Source organism: Haliotis cracherodii, unplaced genomic scaffold, assembly GCF_022045235.1.
Source record: "Haliotis cracherodii isolate W230 unplaced genomic scaffold, xgHalCrac1.p SCAF_10, whole genome shotgun sequence".
In the NCBI taxonomy this organism is placed as follows: domain Eukaryota; kingdom Metazoa; phylum Mollusca; class Gastropoda; order Lepetellida; family Haliotidae; genus Haliotis; species Haliotis cracherodii.
In genome coordinates, this window is record NW_027266265.1 from 16,749,500 (window position 1) to 16,770,773 (window position 21,274).

Below are 21,274 nucleotides of genomic sequence, written 5' to 3' on the forward strand. Positions count from 1 at the left end.
CGAAAAGTCCAAATGAAAGACAGAGGATGTTAAGGTCTTCACTGTTACTACATCTTTTAAATGCCACTTAAATATAATATAAGTTAGTATTGTTTTACGCCGTAATATTCCAACTTACCATATCACGTTGGGGGCACTATGCATGCGCTTCACACATTTTACCCATGTGGGGCGTCGTACCCGGGTCTTCAGTGCTACGAGCAATGGCATACCCTATGGCCACGGAGGAATCGATTTGTTGTGGCCAAAGTGGTATATGTTCAGCATGGATCAAACATGGCTTGTACTTTACCATGGATCCTGTTTCGTTTGCTGGGGAAAACAGCTTGTTTCGTACTCAGTTAACCATTTCCTAAAATGGTCGAGCTCTTCGTGTTTTATGTGCGGTGTGAAGTTTTTCCACCGTACTTGACATACGACAATCAACATGCATGTCTTGGTGTGGATTGTTCGGGACTAACAGCAGACAATTGATAGAACTAACATAACGGCTGTGTGACAAACACTTGAGTCGGGAACAACGAGGGAAAGTAAGACCGGAGGGAACAGAGGCGAGGGAAAGTAAGACCGGAGGGAACAGAGGCGAGGGAAAGTAAGACCGGAGGGAACAGAGGCGAGGGAAAGTAAGACCGGAGGGAACAGAGGCGAGGGAAAGTAAGACCGGAGGGAATAGAGGCGAGGGAAAGTAAGACCGGAGGGAACAGAGGCGAGGGAAAGTAAGATTGGAGGGAACAGAGGCGAGGGAAAGTAAGACCGGAGGGAACAGAGGCGAGGGAAAGTAAGACCGGAGGGAACAGAGGCGAGGGAAAGTAAGACCGGAGGGAATAGAGGCGAGGGAAAGTAAGACCGGAGGGAACAGAGGCGAGGGAAAGTAAGACCGGAGGGAACAGAGGCGAGGGAAAGTAAGACCGGAGGGAACAGAGGCGAGGGAAAGTAAGACCGGAGGGAACAGAGGCGAGGGAAAGTAAGATTGGAGGGAACAGAGGCGAGGGAAAGTAAGACCGGAGGGAATAGAGGCGAGGGAAAGTAAGACCGGAGGGAACAGAGGCGAGGGAAAGTAAGACCGGAGGGAAGAGAGGCGAGGGAAAGTAAGACCGGAGGGAACAGAGGCGAGGGAAAGTAAGATTGGAGGGAAGAGAGGCGAGGGAAAGTAAGACCGGAGGGAAGAGAGGCGAGGGAAAGTAAGACCGGAGGGAAGAGAGGCGAGGGAAAGTAAGACCGGAGGGAACAGAGGCGAGGGAAAGTAAGATTGGAGGGAAGAGAGGCGAGGGAAAGTAAGACCGGAGGGAAGAGAGGCGAGGGAAAGTAAGACCGGAGGGAATAGAGGCGAGGGAAAGTAAGACCGGAGGGAACAGAGGCGAGGGAAAGTAAGACCGGAGGGAAGAGAGGCGAGGGAAAGTAAGACCGGAGGGAAGAGAGGCGAGGGAAAGTAAGATTGGAGGGAACAGAGGCGAGGGAAAGTAAGACCGGAGGGAAGAGAGGCGAGGGAAAGTAAGACCGGAGGGAACAGAGGCGAGGGAAAGTAAGACCGGAGGGAAGAGAGGCGAGGGAAAGTAAGATTGGAGGGAACAGAGGCGAGGGAAAGTAAGACCGGAGGGAAGAGAGGCGAGGGAAAGTAAGACCGGAGGGAACAGAGGCGAGGGAAAGTAAGACCGGAGGGAACAGAGGCGAGGGAAAGTAAGACCGGAGGGAATAGAGGCGAGGGAAAGTAAGACCGGAGGGAACAGAGGCGAGGGAAAGTAAGATTGGAGGGAACAGAGGCGAGGGAAAGTAAGACCGGAGGGAAGAGAGGCGAGGGAAAGTAAGACCGGAGGGAACAGAGGCGAGGGAAAGTAAGACCGGAGGGAAGAGAGGCGAGGGAAAGTAAGACCGGAGGGAATAGAGGCGAGGGAAAGTAAGACCGGAGGGAACAGAGGCGAGGGAAAGTAAGACCGGAGGGAACAGAGGCGAGGGAAAGTAAGACCGGAGGGAACAGAGGCGAGGGAAAGTAAGACCGGAGGGAACAGAGGCGAGGGAAAGTAAGATTGGAGGGAACAGAGGCGAGGGAAAGTAAGACCGGAGGGAAGAGAGGCGAGGGAAAGTAAGACCGGAGGGAACAGAGGCGAGGGAAAGTAAGACCGGAGGGAAGAGAGGCGAGGGAAAGTAAGACCGGAGGGAATAGAGGCGAGGGAAAGTAAGACCGGAGGGAACAGAGGCGAGGGAAAGTAAGACCGGAGGGAACAGAGGCGAGGGAAAGTAAGACCGGAGGGAACAGAGGCGAGGGAAAGTAAGACCGGAGGGAACAGAGGCGAGGGAAAGTAAGACCGGAGGGAAGAGAGGCGAGGGAAAGTAAGACCGGAGGGAATAGAGGCGAGGGAAAGTAAGACCGGAGGGAAGAGAGGCGAGGGAAAGTAAGACCGGAGGGAAGAGAGGCGAGGGAAAGTAAGACCGGAGGGAAGAGAGGCGAGGGAAAGTAAGACCGGAGGGAACAGAGGCGAGGGAAAGTAAGACCGGAGGGAAGAGAGGCGAGGGAAAGTAAGACCGGAGGGAAGAGAGGCGAGGGAAAGTAAGACCGGAGGGAAGAGAGGCGAGGGAAAGTAAGACCGGAGGGAACAGAGGCGAGGGAAAGTAAGACCGGAGGGAACAGAGGCGAGGGAAAGTAAGACCGGAGGGAACAGAGGCGAGGGAAAGTAAGACCGGAGGGAATAGAGGCGAGGGAAAGTAAGACCGGATGGAACAGAGGCGAGGGAAAGTAAGACCGGAGGGAACAGAGGCGAGGGAAAGTAAGACCGGAGGGAATAGAGGCGAGGGAAAGTAAGACCGGATGGAACAGAGGCGAGGGAAAGTGAGACCGGAGGGAACAGAGGCGAGGGAAAGTAAGACCGGAGGGAACAGAGGCGAGGGAAAGTAAGACCGGAGGGAACAGAGGCGAGGGAAAGTAAGACCGGAGGGAACAGAGGCGAGGGAAAGTAAGACCGGAGGGAATAGAGGCGAGGGAAAGTAAGACCGGATGGAACAGAGGCGAGGGAAAGTAAGATTGGAGGGAACAGAGGCGAGGGAAAGTAAGACCGGAGGGAAGAGAGGCGAGGGAAAGTAAGACCGGAGGGAACAGAGGCGAGGGAAAGTAAGACCGGAGGGAAGAGAGGCGAGGGAAAGTAAGACCGGAGGGAAGAGAGGCGAGGGAAAGTAAGACCGGAGGGAAGAGAGGCGAGGGAAAGTAAGACCGGAGGGAACAGAGGCGAGGGAAAGTAAGACCGGAGGGAAGAGAGGCGAGGGAAAGTAAGACCGGAGGGAAGAGAGGCGAGGGAAAGTAAGACCGGAGGGAATAGAGGCGAGGGAAAGTAAGACCGGAGGGAACAGAGGCGAGGGAAAGTGATACCGGAGGGAACAGAGGCGAGGGAAAGTAAGACCGGAGGGAACAGAGGCGAGGGAAAGTAAGACCGGAGGGAACAGAGGCGAGGGAAAGTAAGACCGGAGGGAACAGAGGCGAGGGAAAGTAAGACCGGAGGGAATAGAGGCGAGGGAAAGTAAGACCCAACGTCTTGCTCACGACGCTTTCCTCAGGGCGGTAGCTTAGTGGTTAAAGCCTGGGTTCAATTTCCCACATGTGTACAATGTGTGAAGTCCATTTCTAGTGTCTCTGCAGTGATATTGCAGGAATATTGCTAAAAGCGGCGTAAAACCACCAACCCCACACACACTCTGTGCAGAAGTGCGTCCCTTGGACACGTCAGAAACCTATGCTTGTGGATTGGATTCCGAGTTCGCTCCGACTATGTTTCTAGGTTTGTCGCCACCATACCCGTGTTCAGAGTAAAAAAAGAGGTAAACGTCAAATACCTGCATCACTTCGGGCTTTCCTCACACATTAAAGCTGACATGCCGTGATATAACTGGAATAATGTTCAAAGCGGCGTTAAACCCACCTCACTCGATATTTGTGTTGTCCGCTCCTCTTCCTGGGGAGCAAGGTATCCGCCAAATGCCATGCGGTTGACTGGTGCGAATACCGTGATTGGGAAGCAGTAAGTATGCGGTTAGTATCAAGGTGTTACAAGTTACTGAAAAAACTATCCACCATCGGGCATAGTTGAACCCGGCAACAGGACCATTGTACGAATATCAGATCTCTCGGAAAAACAATATATGATGTCAAAGGACGCTTCTGACGTAACTATGCATCTCAATGCAGATCCGTCGATAGAAATTAAGTGGATGTTGCAGCTGACTCGATACTGTGTAATGATATACCACGGAATAGATGTATCCAAACACAGAACGGGTGTACCCAACCAATAAACGGGTGTACCCAACTGGTTCAGACATTCATCTTGAAAACTCACGACAGATAGATCTCCGGAGGATGCATTGGTTGGTCCATTTGTCCAATAGGTTTGGTTTGGTTTGTTTAACGCCGCACTCAATATTCCAGCTATATGACAGAGGTCTGTAAGTGAGTGAATGAGTATGGTTTTACGCCGCTTTTTAGCAATATTCTGGCAATAACACGGTAGGGGACACCAGAAATGGGCTTCACACATTGTACCCTGTCTGGAATCGAACCCGTGTCTTCGGCGTGACGATCAAACGCTTTAATCACTAGGCCACCCGACGGCGGTCTGTAAATAATCGAGTGTGGACCAGACAATCCAGTGATTGACATCATGAGCATCGATCCACGCAATTGGGATACGATGACATACATCAACCAAGTCAGCGAGTCTGGACAACCCTATCCCGTTAGTCGCCTCTTACGACAAGCTTAGTCGCCATTTAACGCAAACGTGGGTTGCTGAAGACCCATTCTTCCCCGGATCTTCACGGGTTATTTGTCCAAGAGGGATACCAGTGGCGTATCACATACTCAGTTTAATATAATTGACAAATTTAACAGAAAACAATAATTTTCCCTTTTCCCCCAAAAAAGACGCCTGTAAGTGCAGTTGCGATTACCTATGTATTTTTTAACAATTACATATTTGTTCTGTGGGATATCGTGATGATTAAAAGTGTTCATTCGTCGCGTCTGTGAGTGAGTGAGCAGAGTTTGGTTTACGCCGCTTTTAGCAATATTCCAGCAATATCACAGCGGGGAACACCAGAAATGGGCTTCACACATTGTACCCATGTCGGGATTCGAACCCGGGTCTTCGGCGTGACGAGCGAACGCTTTAACCACTAGGCTACCCGACCGCACCCGTCGCGTCTGAACATGGCTTCAATTTCACAAATACGAACAATATGCGGCGCCTTTTATAGTTAATACAGAGTAAGACCAATCTCAAGTTACCTTAAAATTGCGCTACGCGGCCAATAATGGCATATTTTACGTCCGTTTTAAAGGATAACTCACATCTGTACTACGTCACCTTGGTTAAGGTCAAGCGAGTTTATTCCCTTTGATGAGTTATCCAACACCAACCAAAATATATGCGGTGTTTTATTGTCAACAGCTTATGAATGAACTGTCAAATGTTGACCCGACTTTTCCTGGAACAATATATAGCACCTACCCCACCCCCCAAAAATAAAAAAATTACAAAATAAACAAAATAACAGAAAATAAAAATATAAAAAGAAATCACCAAGGGGTAAGCCCTATCAGTGAGATGTGAAAATCTGAGACTCTCTATAAATACTCACCTTACAGATGGATTCATAATACTGTTTTAGCCAGTAAGTTTTATTCATTGTAAAGGCCATGCATGTCGCTATATAAGTGCTATAATCTTGGACCCAACGTTAAACCCCATTTCACCTCATCTTATTTGACATACACAAGCATATCTTTAGTCTGTCTTACAGACCCCGATACATTTATATCAACTACAGCCCATGCAAGTCTATACTGTTTGGCAAATCTAGATTACTGCAGTATCTGAAAATGAAGAGAATCACTGGGCTCCCTTTTTATTAGATTTTTATTAAGATAACTGAACAACTGTTTTTTTCTGTATGATATGTTCATTTCAGAGACTATATGTTAGTCTAGCATATATTTATCACTTCCTTAAACATGCATCACAACAAATGGAACTGGCTGATCTTATAGGACAAGAGAGCTACACAGTTTTATCAGTAATTCAGTTCAAATAGTAATGATTATCAATGCAACTTCTAAGTAAAATTCTGAAACAAACAATAATAGTGAGGTGTGAGTGAGTTTTAACAGTATTACAGTTATGTCACAGCGTGTCAGCTTAATGTGGCAAAATATATATATATATTTAGGGTCCATGGTATAAGACACAGTAAAAACAGGTATTTGTTATATAAAATAATAATGATTGAACAATTACAATTTTTAAATAATTTGTATATTTTTTTTTAATTCAAAGAAAACATTATTGGCCTCATGTAATAATTCACAACCAAGTGAGACAATATTGTATAACTTTAGGAGAAATGATTAGTCAACTTTTCCATATGAATAACAATAAGCTATATATCTCTTGGATATGAAGAAACTTCAGCAATCGTGAGTATGACATAATTGTACATTTATTGACAAACTGCAGAGGTGATCAAACTATCCATGCATCACAACTGTCCATGGACCCATGGCAACACATTCAGAAAACTTAACCAGTAACTCAATTTATTTGAATCCAGGTTGTTATTCACAGTGATTATTAATGATTACTACTTACAGCCAGTAAAAGAACTTCCTCAATCGAAGACTGAATGTTGCAATACCCACCAGCAACTTATTGTATCTCCATGTTGAATACTGCATGTCTGCACTGTGGGAAGGTCAAGGAATTCTCATCATACCATTGACATACACCTTGAAATCCCCTGTCAGGATCTGGGTTAGAATTGCTCTTCAGCAACCCATGCTTGCTTGTGAGAGTCGACTAACAGGATCCTGTGGTGAGGCTTGCCGACTTGGTCGATGCATGTCTTCCTATCTGATCGCATGGATCTATACTCATGATGTCAATCACTGGATTTCTGGTCCAGGCTCAAGAATTTACAGACTGCCATCATAAAGCAGGAATATTGCTGGGTGCATAATTAACAACCTACAAACTGGAATTGTTGTTCCAGTATTGCAATAGATGAAATGCCTACAGTGGAACCTAGTTCAGATGTTGTTAACCCTGAAACCCCTCTTTCCAGACGATTACGTCTGGGAGAGCTGCCATGTGCACTAAGCATCAATACTCTGTAACAAATGTGTTAATCTGGAGGATTTCAGAGAGGATGATACATCCAGATCAACGGGGTTTCAACCCTGTGCTATCAAGTTCTGCAAATGGCACATCGAGTGACAAAGTACCACAAATAATCAATCATACCGAATACAAGTCACATCAAATACTGAAACATTACAATGACAACTATCTTGATATATGCAGCGTCAGCACTAATACAAAGCCCCTTGGTCCTGGGTAGGTGGCACAAATAAAAAACTAGGATATATACTGCATACTGTCCAGGTATGTATGTATGTACCGAAAGGAATATTGGCCTGTAACATTCACTTCTGTGTTCCCCTGAAATGCTCATTTCAATATAGTAATTCATCAAGGAGTGAGTGAGTGAGTGAGATTTTACGCCGCTTTTAGCAATATTCCAGCAATATCACGGCAGGGCACACCAGAAATGGGCTTCACAGATTATACCCATGTCGGGAATCGAACCCGGGTCTTCTGCGTGACAAGCTAACGCTTTAACCACTAGGCTACCTGACCGACAATTCATCAAGGAAATGCTAGTACCTGGGTGCTCATCACAATGACAAATAATGTTTGATCCGCTAAGGCTTAATAAACATTTCCTGCCCAAAATATACTTCCCTTTCGTTTCCTCATATCTTTCCATCAATTGGACCATCACATTTGTTCATTCCTGACATAAAAGACCATACATTAATCTATCATTTATAAGATGCCATTTTTGTAATTTGATAGTTTAAATGCAGCAAACAGAAAATAAACTAAAAAAGAGTCCTATATTAATTGATCCCCTTATTGTTCTTGATAAAATTACAAACCCCACTAATCTGTCTGACAAATAATTACCTTAAACAGTTTAAGATCTAGCAGTTATTTCTTCTCCAGTGAACCGACTGACCTACACCTGACTGATCACAGCTTATAAAAAGAAAACAACAGTGGTGGTCGGTTCAGTCAGTGTTCACAGTTTTGCTTGGCGTAGTCATAAACCATAGTCATAGTCTGGGGCGCCTGCTTTGTAAGATGCAAAGAATCTGAGATGGGACTCTGTGTCAAACATGGTGGCTTTGACTGCTGGAAGTTCAAACATTCTCTTCTGCCAGGCTGCAATGTTGGGGAAGTTGCTTTCAGTGATGGCATACTTTGGTGCCACCTTCTCCAAGACTCCACTTCTTTCAAACCATGGCCACGCTGTGAAGTCCAACATAGAGGGGGTGGCACCTAGATTAGGGGAAAGTGAGTCTATGCATGAGACACAAAGAATATGTTTTGTATGGTACCTCTACACGTAAACGGAAAAATTCACAAGGGGACTCACCGCAAAAAAGGTAGTCTTATTCAGGTCAGGGAAGACAGATGGTCTCAGTCAGGTCATGGTGGAGAGTTGGTCTCAGTCAGGTCATGGTGGAGAGATGGTCTCAGTCAGGTCATGGTGGAGAGTTGGTCTCAGTCAGGTCATGGTGGAGACTTGGTCTCAGTCAGGTCATGGTGGAGAGATGGTCTCAGTCAGGCCATGGTGGAGAGTTGGTCTCAGTCTGGTCATGGAGGTGAGTTGGTCTCAGTCAGGTCATGGAGGAGAGTTGGTCTCAGTCAGGCCATGGAGGAGAGTTGGTCTCAGTCAGGTCATGGTGGAGAGATGGTCTCAGTCAGGTCATGGTGGAAAGTTGGTCTCAGTCAGGTCATGGTGGAGAGATGGTCTGTCAGGTCATGGAGGAGAGTTGGTCTCAGTCAGGTCATGGTGGAGAGATGGTCTCAGTCAGGTCATGGTGGAGAGATGGTCTCAGTCAGGTCATGGAGGAGAGTTGGTCTCAGTCAGGTCATGGTGGAGAGATGGTCTCAGTCAGGTCATGGAGGAGAGTTGGTCTCAGTCAGGTCATGGTGGAGAGTTGGTCTCAATCAGGTCATGGTGGAGAGATGGTCTCAGGTCAAGGTGGAGAGTTGGTCTCAGTCAGGTCATGGTGGAGAGTTGGTCTCAGTCAGGTCAAGGTGGAGAGTTGGTCTCAGTCAGGTCATGGTGGAGAGTTGATAGCAGATCTCATCCGCATATCTGATGCTCACCTCCAAAGAACTCTCCTCGATCACCAAGGGCAGTTTCATACGTCTTTAAAACACTGAAGAACTTCTCCCCTGCTTCATCACTGCCTCCTGAAGACAGCAACTTGTACCAGGCAGTTGTCACCTGTAACAAACAAGCACATCTACTAGACAGTTGTCACCTGGAACAAACAAGCACATGTACTAGGCAGTTGTCACCTGTAACAAACAAGCACATGTACTAGGCAGCTGTCATCTGTAACAAACAAGCACATGTACCAGGCAGTTGTCACCTGTAAAAAACAAGCACATGTACCAGGCAGTTGTCATCTGTAACAAACAAGCACATGTACCAGGAAGTTGTCACCTGTAACAAACAAGCACATGTACCAGGCAGTTGTCACCTGTAAAAAACAAGCACATGTACCAGGCAGCTGTCATCTGTAAAAAACAAGCACATGCACCAGGAAGTTGTCACCTGTAACAAACAAGCACATGTACCAGGCAGCTGTCATCTGTAACAAACAAGCACATGTACCAGGAAGTTGTCACCTGTAACAAACAAGCACATGTACTAGGCAGCTGTCACCTGTAACAAACAAGCACATGCACCAGGTAGTTGTCACCTGTAACAAACAAGCACATGCACCAGGCAGTTGTCACCTGTAACAAACAAGCACATGTACCCAGCTTGTGACCTGTTACACAGACAAGCACAACCCCATCCACCCAAGCAACAAAACTCAACTCATCAAAGATCTGAAAAGTTAAAAAACATCAACATTATCATGATTATAGCACTTTTGCAATTTACTATGGGCTCTGCAGTTTCAGAGAAAAAGAAGAGATGTGTTGATAATCATCTACAACAAACTAACTGTTGATCATAATGCCTCTAAAAACAACAGTTCTTTGGGTCACCAAACTTTGGAGACCATTGTCATGGGACCAAACATTCGGTATTACCACATTTGATAAATCAGTCACTGAAATGTAATTTATTGTTGCCATATTATCCGCATAAACTTGCAGATATGCCTATAGTAAATTTGTAATCATATCATCTAAAGTTTCAGCTCAATAAAACTGTTAAATATCTGATTTTCTTTCTCAATTAAAGAAAGCTTAAAATTGCAAAATATTCAACTAAAATATGAACCTTTTAAGCCATTTAGTTTCTGAGATAATGCTTAAACATTTTATTATGTTTGGACTAATATAGGGATTCAGAGTATTTCCCTTATTTAAATACTTATTCCTTTTTGCTTCGAATAGTGTAGAACATCATGAAAACAATAATCACCGGAACATACTTCCGACCACCTCGTTCCCAGCATGCTCATCACCTTTTCCCACAATCGCCCAACCACAGATGACAAAGGTTGAGGGCATGGACGGGCAGGCAGTTATGTCCTGACGTGTCAGAATTAGCATAAAAATAAGGGGAATACTCTGATTTCCTTTATTTTTTAACTTATCCCTCCACAACAGTATGCAATTATCTGATGGCGGGTTGGATCAACTGCATAGCCCCATTTGCAATTTAGTGGTTGGGTGTTTAGTGTTCAATTTCACTAGTCCCGTAATACATCACCACCATGCCTGGCGACAGGTAACGCTGGGTCTGAACTTAGGTTGCAACTGGAGGTACTCAAAAGACCAGGAAAAGTAGTTACCCTCACAATATGTAGTACCCTCAGTACGAATTTTTATGCAATCATTCTATAGACAGAAAGAACAAACGTGCAGGCGTACCGGTATGGGTGTCCAGAAAGGCAAGCGTTCCGTTCAAATTTGTCAACGGCGATGGGGAGGGGTGAAGAGTAATCTTGGGATTGAAGGAACATTTTGCAGAAGGCAGTGGGACAGGCTCCTCGAGTTAAGGACTTCCATGATCCAAAGAATCTGATACTTGAATGCCAGGCTTGAATGCCAAGCAGGAGAGCCCGAGGATCAAGCAGCCTGAGACGCCTGATCAGGCATGATGGGTGACGACTGAAGTATAGGGTGTCCAGAAAGGCAAGAGTTCTGTTCCAATTTGTCAACGGCGACGGGGAGGGGTGAAGAGTAATCTTGGGATTGAAGGAACATTTTGCAGAAGGCAGTGGGACAGGCTCCTCGAGTTAAGGACTTCCACGATCCACAGGGTCTGATACTTTGAGGCGTAGAGTGGCTGCTCTTCAGCCTTAGAGGTAACGACACTAGGTGCCGAAACGCAAGATGAGGCCCTCGTCGAAGATCGCACACGCCTGGGAATCCTGTCAGGAGATGATGAACAGAATCCTGAATGCCGACCAGGAGAGCCCGGGGAACAAGCAGCCCAAGACGCCTGATCAGGCGTGATGGATGTCGACTGAAGTAGAAGGCTACCCTGAGGAGACGAAAGTGGTAACTGTTGTCCTGAACTGTTATCCATGTCAATATGAGCATCCTAAGGAGAGGTCACTAGAAGCGATCCAACCTGAGACAACGCAAGGACAACGAAGGCAGAGTCTGCGATGGCTGAGCCTGAGAAGATGTGGGAACAGATGGCGCCTGAGGTGGCGACGACTGAAACATTGGTGGCACTTGTGCTTGCTGCGACTAAAATGGGTAAGGCCAGGTGGAAGCCTATGGATAAACAATGTGATAACTGATAACCCAACATCAAAGGCTGCAAAACCCTGTAGCTGTGCCTGAGGCAGCTGAGCCTGCTGGTACGGGGTCTGTTGAGGTGCGTGGAGAAATACCCCAGGAGCCCGCACCAAAGTACGGGGCCAGAAGAGGCGTCTGCGCCTGAAAAGGAGGTGGCAACTGAGCAGGCGCTTGGAGATATGTTGACACAAGTGTCCGCACATGGGGAGGTGCCTGAAGGCTCCAGGTCGACAGACACGATGGGATGCTAGGGGGGGCTTGCCAATAAGCGTCAGTAGCAGATGACAGAAGGCAGGGAGACATCACAGCCAAAAAGCATCATTGGTCTAAGGAGCAGGGGACCTGGCAGTCAGGGCAAAGGCTGTGGGGATCAGGAGCCGATTTCTTCCCATGGCAGTCCATGCACTTTCGAGGAGGGTGTCGTCAACCCCAACACCGTCTCCAAAACGACATCATCCATAATATCTACCGTTCTACATATAGAATAAGAATGGACAATATCACAAACATTAAACAAGTATTTGTCATAAAAGTGACGAAATGTCCCCTGCCTGTATATACACCATAGTACCAAATATGGAGACAATCCAGCGATAAGTTCTTGAGATATCGCAGCAACACCATTTTCCAACTCCAAAAGCAGATTTGCCTGCTGTGACCTTGAAAATGGGGTCAAGGTCACCAAAACCGACTGGTGTCTGCGGTGTCTGTATATACACCATAGTTCCAAATATGAAGACAATCCTGAGATTAGTTCTTGAGATATCGCAGCAACACCGTTTTCCAACTCCTAAAGCAGATTTGCCTGCTGTGACCTTGAAAATGGGGTCAAGGTCACCAAAACCGACTGGTGTCTGCGGAGTCTGTATATATACCATAGTTCCAAATATGAAGACAATCCAGTGTTTAGTTCTTGAGATATCGCGGCAACAAACAGGTGGGACGTACGGACGGTCGTGAATACTATATCCCCCGCTTCGCGCTTTCGCGCGGCGAGGGACAATGAAACACAACCTTTCTCATTAAAACAAGAGAGGTAGAAACACGAGAAAAGGAAACAGAGCCTTCACTTGCCGAAAAGTTAATAACAATGGCGGGGAAAGAACACATGTGAGGAAGGTAAGTAGCTGTTATTTCATTTATTTAATAATAAGGAATAGCCAGGGACCTGTAGATAAATGTACAAAGGAAGATATTCAATGCAAACTAAAATGACAAACAAATCCAATCGTAAATGTGGAATGGAAGCAAACAAGTCCGTTCACCACGGGCGATAAGGGAAAAAAGCATGCTGGGAGCGAGGTGGTGGTCGGGTGTGTTCCAGTGATTGTTGTTTTCACAATGTTCTACACTGTAATATAATTGAAGCTAGAAGGAATATTGCATACTGTTGTGGAGGGATAATTTAAAAAATATTACATCTCCATGAATCTGAGGAGACATACCAATAAACATACCTAAACATAATCAATAGTTTCCTCACATGCATATACAGTACTTTCAGACAGTCAACGTCAGGCACTTCTGGAAACAATATGCAATTTTCAAATTCTGCTTATGAAACAAAAACCTCAATGTTGTAGTGGCCACCATTTTACCATCACAGTCTGTAGCAAGAATCCAAGCCTACTAGTCTAAGCTTTGTGCATTACTTTCAGCAGATTTTGGTTACATCATATGGGCCTGGACAAGCAGATGTTGCTGGACCAGACAGAGGCATGTACCTGTGAGAAAGTTTCCAACAGAATCCTATCTCTAGCCTTCTTGTAGGCATCCTGAGGGTAGAGCGGAGAGTCTGGGTAGACCTGGTCCAGGTAGTCGTCACACACCAGCGACTCGTACACCACCTGGTCGTCCTTTTCCAGCACTGGCACCAGACCCAGCGGGTTCCGCTCCAGGAACCAGTCCGGCTTCTTCTTCAAGTCTACGTTGATTGTCTCATACCTGAAAACACAGTTACATACCTTGTTGTCTGCAGCCTTCACAAAGGTACCTGCCTTAGTAGATGTCATGTTTAATGTCAGTGCCTTGGAGTAAAATGTTTCTTCTAAAAACAAATCTGTTCTCCCCCAAAGATGTTTAATAGTTCATCTTTTAGGGTATGGTGTTCAATGTTGTCAGTGCCTTAGTGGGTGTGTTTAATGTTGTCAGTGCCTTAGTGGGTGTGTTTGATGTTGTCATTGCCTTAGTGGGTGTGTTTGATGTTGTCATTGCCTTAGTGGGTGTGTTTGATGTTGTCATTGCCTTAGTGGGTGTGTTTGATGTTGTCAGTGCCTTAGTGGGTGTGTTTGATGTTGTCAGTGCCTTAGTGGGTGTGTTTAATGTTGTCAGTGCCTTAGTGGGTGTGATTGATGTTGTCATTGCCTTAGTGGGTGTGTTTGATGTTGTCATTGCCTTAGTGGGTGTGTTTGATGTTGTCATTGCCTTAGTGGGTGTGTTTGATGTTGTCATTGCCTTAGTGGGTGTGTTTGATGTTGTCAGTGCCTTAGTGGGTGTGTTTGATGTTGTCAGTGCCTTAGTGGGTGTGTTTAATGTTGTCAGTGCCTTAGTGGGTGTGTTTGATGTTGTCATTGCCTTAGTGGGTGTGTTTGATGTTGTCATTGCCTTAGTGGGTGTGTTTGATGTTGTCATTGCCTTAGTGGGTGTGTTTGATGTTGTCATTGCCTTAGTGGGTGTGTTTGATGTTGTCAGTGCCTTAGTGGGTGTGTTTAATGTTGTCAGTGCCTTAGTGGGTGTGTTTGATGTTGTCATTGCCTTAGTGGGTGTGTTTGATGTTGTCATTGCCTTAGTGGGTGTGTTTGATGTTGTCATTGCCTTAGTGGGTGTGTTTGATGTTGTCATTGCCTTAGTGGGTGTGTTTGATGTTGTCAGTGCCTTCGTGGGTGTGTTTGATGTTGTCAGTGCCTTAGTGGGTGTGTTTAATGTTCTAAGGGCCTTAGTGGGTGTGTTTGATGTTGTCAGTGCCTTAGTGGGTGTGTTAAATGTTCTAAGGGCCTTAGTGGATTGACTGGTACAGTTTTCAACTTGAGTATCCACTCACGGTATCTTCTTATGCTCCAGCACTAGACGGGTCCTCTGGGCGAATGGACAGAATCTCATGCTATAGATCCTCAGTGTCCCTGGGGACAAGCTCGGGTAGGGAGACCCTGGGGACAAGGATATGACACTTTGTTCAACACCATGTAACAGTCAACTTGTCTTGTTCAACAGTGTAATGACACATTGAATGCTTTGACAACTACTCTAATGCAACTAATAAATTTTCCATAAACTGATGTAAAATTAAAACATGAAACAAGCATTTCCCTTTCGTTGTTTGTTCCATAGACGCTATTCATGTCTGTAAAACTGCACTGGTGATTAATAACAATACAACATTTACATATTTGCAAACACCCACACGTAAAAGTACAGCAGTAATTAACTCATATCTTTTGCTTAAATACCATTTATAAGCATGTATACTCATCATGGAACATGCTTGCAAAAAGGTTTATTGAGAAAATACCATCTGGTCCCAATCATAACAGTGAATTCAACACTCAAGTGTATAAATCACTTTGACAGCTTGTGTCTCAGTAGGCAAATATTCACGAGACTTTATTACCCTACCATGACTCAGCAAACGTAATGACCTAACAAAGCCGGAGTTAACTTTTTTTGACAGGGGGCAAATAAGATTATTCAATTTTTAATCAAGTTAACTTTCACAAGGAAAAATGTTGTAAAAAATCCAACCCCCCCCCCCCCCCCCCCACACACACACTGAATTGAGATTATCAAATTACTTTAGACGCTACGCACACGGTCATTAGCGTAGGCCTTTTCATAATGAATAATCACATGACAACATGGAGTTAACATTTCACCACAAAGATCACATGACGTGTACTTGTATCACGGGGAGGTGTACATAAAATATAGCGAAACTATCTTCACGAGGACCAGGACATTGTGTAATTCCTAGGATAAGATCTCGAATCGGGGACTCCGAGGGGACATGCCAGTCAATGCCCTGGCAATTTGAAGCAAAGTTAGGCCTTCATCTCATACATATATGAGTGGTGGGATTAGTGCAAAACGATGTGCACAAACTGATCACCAGAGGCGTGGAACCGGAGATTTCTCGCGAGATTACAACCATTATCATAAACTATAGTTTTTCTGATGAGTCGCACGACGTGACAATGTGAACAGCGGAAAGGGGGACAGGCACCGTCCGGAAATAACTTACCTTTAGCGTGTGACTTGAGGGACATTGTGGAGCTAGAATACTTTGCAAGACGGGCACCTGCAACCTGGATGTTGTCACAATTTTTGAACTGTGCACTGGGTGGTAACACTTTGTGCAACTTCGATGCTCTTGTGACCAGCCGAGCGCAAATCATGGGTGTCAAGGTTCATACATTCGTGACTGCTCGTTTCCAAATATGGTTCCACGTTCTGTTTGCGCTGCGAATGTTATTCAAATAGAGCCAGAGCCCAGTTTATCTCGATTACCATTCGTATGTATCCGTAAAGGGAGAAGTTTCGCCCGGAAACATGCGAGGATTCTCTCCACTCTCGAATTTTCCCGTTATCTACAAGCATTCAGCACGAGTTGATCACGAATGCGTACGCCACAGCAAGGGCAGAAGCAGATGTAAACCGGCTACACCTGATGATCGAGTTGATGTTAGCCTTTGAACAGTATTTCAGTTAAAAACGACATGTCATCTTGATGAAGAGTGAGTGAGTGAGTATGGTTTTACGCCGTTTTTAGCACTATTCCAGCAATGTCACGGCGGGGGACACCAGGAATGGGCTTCACACATTGTACCCATGTCGGGAATCGAACCCGGGTTTTCGGCGTGACGAGCGAACGCTTTAACCACTAGGCTACCCGACCGCCCCTCTTGATGAAGTAGGAAATTTCAAACTAATGGTCATAATCTGGCCGATGCCACGATTTGAACTTAAGTCAGCAGATCCTGGTGCGATTATGGGATGCAACAACCACTGGGCCACCCGTGCTACGTGAAACGTACATGAGCGCGAATATAGTCGACACACCGAGGAGAATAAACGTGTTAAATCGGTGGTATGTTCACGTTGGTCTAGTGTGTGCGATTAAGTATGATCACGTCATAAAAGTTCGAAGGAAATTAATTGATAATACCCCCCAGTGCAAACGGAAGAATGTTCTTTTGCATGCAGATTGCGACAGATTTCATCAGGCGAGGTTTTAAAGGAGCATGCATCTCCCAACAGACAACCTACATATACTTGTCACAGACACTTGGCACTACAGACAGAAGATATACCAGGACGTTTTCATGTGACTGTAACAAAATGACGTAAGACAACCATGACGTTTCCATGTAATTGTAACGACATAAGTATGCCGTGGGGCCGGCGTTAATTTCTACACTCACATCATATGTACACCATAAACAAGCAAACACACTGATTGAACAAGCTAGCAGCTCAGATGGGTCTTATCCTCCGTGTGTGTGACGGGAATGGGCTTCTTTTTTTTCCAATGGTCAAAGGGAGACCACCCTTGTCAGACTATGTCTCAGGGTGTATCAGTGGAGATGCTTGATGCCTGTCCTTTCGCAGCAATAAGTGCGGAAATCCCGCCAACCTTAAACACACATCACGCCTTACACACCAGCAAACAGTTCCCCAGTTAGGCGAACTGTCTTTACCTGCAAATTAATTAAGCCAGAAACTTCTCATAGTCAAAACAAAGTGGGGACCACAAACTCAGAAACCTCAAGATTATCGGGTTGCCCTTTTTAAGAGTTTGGGCCCCGTTCCCCAAAGCGATCTTAGCGCTACGATGATCGTAAATCTATGTTAGAGTATGGGACTTACGATCACCTAGGTGCTAAGATCGCTTTGTGGAACGGGGCCTTGGTCCCCATGACATGCAGCTGTGGAGGTTTAGCCTTGCCGGAAAAGGACGATGACGCCTCGTTCTGACTTCGTCTCCGTAACGTAGTTACCGTTGTCGCGGCCAACGTCCCCTCTGTTTTGAACAGATTCACAATCGCTCTTGCTCCCTATCGCTCTGTATTTCGTTGACTACAGCATTGTTTCAAGATCTTCTACTGACAAGATGTTTACTAGGCTGCATATTCAAGGTATTTAAGAATGCAGTTATTGTATTTTAAAGTGTTTAGTACATAGATTAGCACTGAAATTGGCCGTAGTTTGACAGCAGTATCGGTGATGATGACATTGGCCGCCATTTGCAATGTGTTTTGATTCAGAAATTTATGTCTTTTAAATCTCTTGTCTGCTCTGAAATGAGAGTGGTCTGTATATAAATATGACGGACGATGTTGTTGAAACATTATAGATCAAAATTGTGACATTGTATAACTTTGATATCTATTTATACCTAACCTACTCTTTCAAACGACCGGGCCTGAAATGGCCAGACTAAAACACACGAACACAGCCATAAAATACCCGCTTCACTCCTACTCACGCCTGTTCATAGTCTCTGGTCCTCCTTACTCCAAATCTCCCATGTCTGCCTGTCTGTCCGTGCGCCCATTCAGGTGCTGAGGAGGAAATAAGGGAAATAAAAGCTCACAAGTTTCAATAGAGATGTGCTGCGTGTAAAATATCTAGATCTATTTATGTTGACTGGAGGCTGGGCGATGTCTTTCCTCAAAGTTGTACAGTGAAACCTCGTTAACACGAACTCCTTAACTCGATATATTCATTGAACATGTATTTTAATGTATTTTTAAATGTGTTTATATTTTGTCTTTTCAGCACGGGAAGACATGATCCGGTATCATGTCACTCCTGCAGCGAGTTTATGGCCGTCGCTGGATGAGGAATCCGACTGTGTATGTAGTTTATCTACATCTCTTCCCGATTCGGCCGCCGAATAGCTCACCTTCGTTCATTTGTCGATGTCTCCCCACGCACACTATTGCCATTGCCAATTTCCTCTATGTGTTATTGTGTTCTGAAAAATAGCTGCATGATACCCCTCCTCCAAGTGTATATGTTGGTCAAACAGTCGATCAGAATTTTTGTCTTGTTATACCCCCTTATGGCATGTGTAACCTGTGTACAACACTAACTTTCTTTTTCACATTGTTATTTGAAAACCGCCTGTATACCTCGCCCACTGAGCCTCCTTTCTCCCTCCCTTCCCCATCACTGATCTAGCGTCCCCAGATTGCGTCCCTGACCCCCTCTCCCAACCCTCTGAGTGTTTTCACCCCATTCTGGGCCCGCCCTGATCACGGTGAGACGCTCCCGGCCCCAGTCACAATCACCTACGTGGAGTACTACGCTGCCCCTAGTGATGATGACAGTGACTACTGGGTCTATGAGGACGAGGATGACGACAGCTTCGTGGAGGACCGAGAGATTCATCCTCTGAGAAAGGCGCTGAGGAGAGTGGCTGCCTTCTGGAGGAGAATCTTCTCGTAGATTTCTCATCCAGTGTGTGTGTATGAGTGCAAATGTAAATGTGTAAATATGAGATGATGTGTTTTTGCATGTGTGACAGAGAGTGTCTTTGTGTATGTGTGAGAGGGTGTGTTTTTGCATGTGTGGCAGAGAGTGTCAGTGTGTTTGTGAGTGAGGGGATTGTTTTTGCATGTGTGACAGGGTGTAAGTGTAAATGTGAATGTGCGAGAGGATGTGTTTTTGCATGTGTGACAGATGGTGCAAGTGTGTATGTGTGAAAGGGTGTGTTTTGGCATGTGTGTGTGAGAGAGAGAGGGAGAGAGAGAGAGTGTAAGTGTGTATGTGAGAGAGGGTGTTTTTTTGCATGTGAGAGAGAGAGAGAGAGAGTGTAAGTGTGTATGTGTGAGAGAGTTTGCACGTGTGACAGAGAGTGTAAGTGTGTATGTGTGAGAGGGTGTGTTTTTGGATGTTTGAGAGAGAGCATAAGTGTGTATGTGTGAGAGGGTGTGTTTTTGCATGTGAGATAGAGAGAACATAAGTGTGAATGTGTGAGAGGGTGCGTTTTTGCATGTGAGAGAGAGAAAGCATAAGTGTGTATGTGTGAGAGGGTGTGTTTTGGATGTGTTTTTGATTTTATAAGTAATGTGCGAAAGAATTTGTCTCGCATGTTTGGTTGAGCATATGCATAATAGGATGTGTGTTTGTGTGAGAGATTTTCTCCCTTTTGGACTTTTTTGGCTTCACCCTTCCGCTTTATGTTTGGACACACTCTTTCGATCTTCTTTTCATTTGTTTTGGCTCACCCTTTGGCTGACATTTCTACGTTTATTCAGTTCTCTGATATGGGAGAACAGTTTTTGTGCTCACTTTCGGCCCTGCTTTAAATACTTTCTTTTGGCACATGCCATTCCATTTCTAGAATATATGTAAATAAATATGGAGTAATGGTATACACATGAGTCTGTTTTCCTTCCTTGGATCTAACAACGACAAGACAGCCTGAGTCTGGTGTTAATATAATTTGAAGTTGTAATACCGAGAATATGTATTATCAATTTAAGATATTAAGGGGACATTTGCCCTGAACCGCTGTGTTGCTGTCTTCTCGCACAATTCACTAGAGGAATCACTGATGGAAGGATCGAACTCCATACCCATGGATAGCTGTGATACAGCTTCGAAGCCGGTGTCGTAACACTGGATATTTTACGATCCCTTTACTTACTGTTGGGTACATGTATGGATGAATGATCGAGAGTTATCTCCCTTCGCCTTTACTGCTGTTTCTTCTATTATCGATTCTTCAGATATATCTCGATATTCCTTTTCGTTTACGGGGAGCTGTTTGATAAGTAAATATAGCAGTTTAGATACGCCTGATCCCGATCAAAGTTATGGATTATTTAGAATGATTGTAAAATTAAGAACGTAAGTTTCTAAGCAAACTAACATTTAAACAGCGTGTAGATATTTGTGTTGAACGGTATAAACAACCTGATATAGGTGTTTATTGTAAGCTTACAGCCAACCCGTAAGCAATAGCTTATTGGAAAAGCATGAAAGCTGAAAATAGAAATAAGGCGTTTAATCGTCTCTGTTGTTTCGAACATGGGCTTCGTCAGTTTGATATGCCTTGACCCAGACGGTAGATCAGGGTACAAACCTGTCCCCAAAATGCATATACAGACAACCGACGCTGAATGTCACAACAAATCATTGCGAGCCGATTATCAAGTACATCACCCTACAATTGAACGGCCGAGATCCTAGCTGCCTTGACACGTGGATGAGCAGGGTATAGATTGCGCTATGCTGTGGGGCCGGCGTTAATTTCTACACTCACATCATATGTACACCATAAACAAGCAAACACACTGATTGAACAAGCTAGCAGCTCAGATGGGTCTTATCCTCCGTGTGTGTGACGGGAATGGGCTTCTTTTCTTCCAATGAACAAAGGGAGACCACCCTTGTCAGACTATGTCTCAGGGTGTATCAGTGGAGATGCTTGTTTGGGATTTCTC

The 21,274-nt window shown here is 45.2% G+C and overlaps 1 protein-coding gene across 1 annotated transcript; it reads right to left on the bottom strand.

Annotated features, from left to right (window-relative positions):
- Positions 1–5,333: 5,333 nt before the first annotated feature.
- LOC139454140 (pyrimidodiazepine synthase-like) lies at positions 5,334–16,226 on the bottom strand. Its single transcript, XM_071235664.1, has 5 exons — positions 16,063–16,226; positions 14,869–14,974; positions 13,553–13,772; positions 9,219–9,339; positions 5,334–8,381 (listed from the first exon to the last, which is right to left on the bottom strand). Exons 1-5 carry the CDS (start codon positions 16,214–16,216, stop codon positions 8,143–8,145), a joined length of 840 nt encoding a protein of 279 aa, XP_071091765.1. The 5' UTR covers positions 16,217–16,226; the 3' UTR covers positions 5,334–8,142.
- Between the last annotated feature and the right edge of the window lie 5,048 nt (positions 16,227–21,274).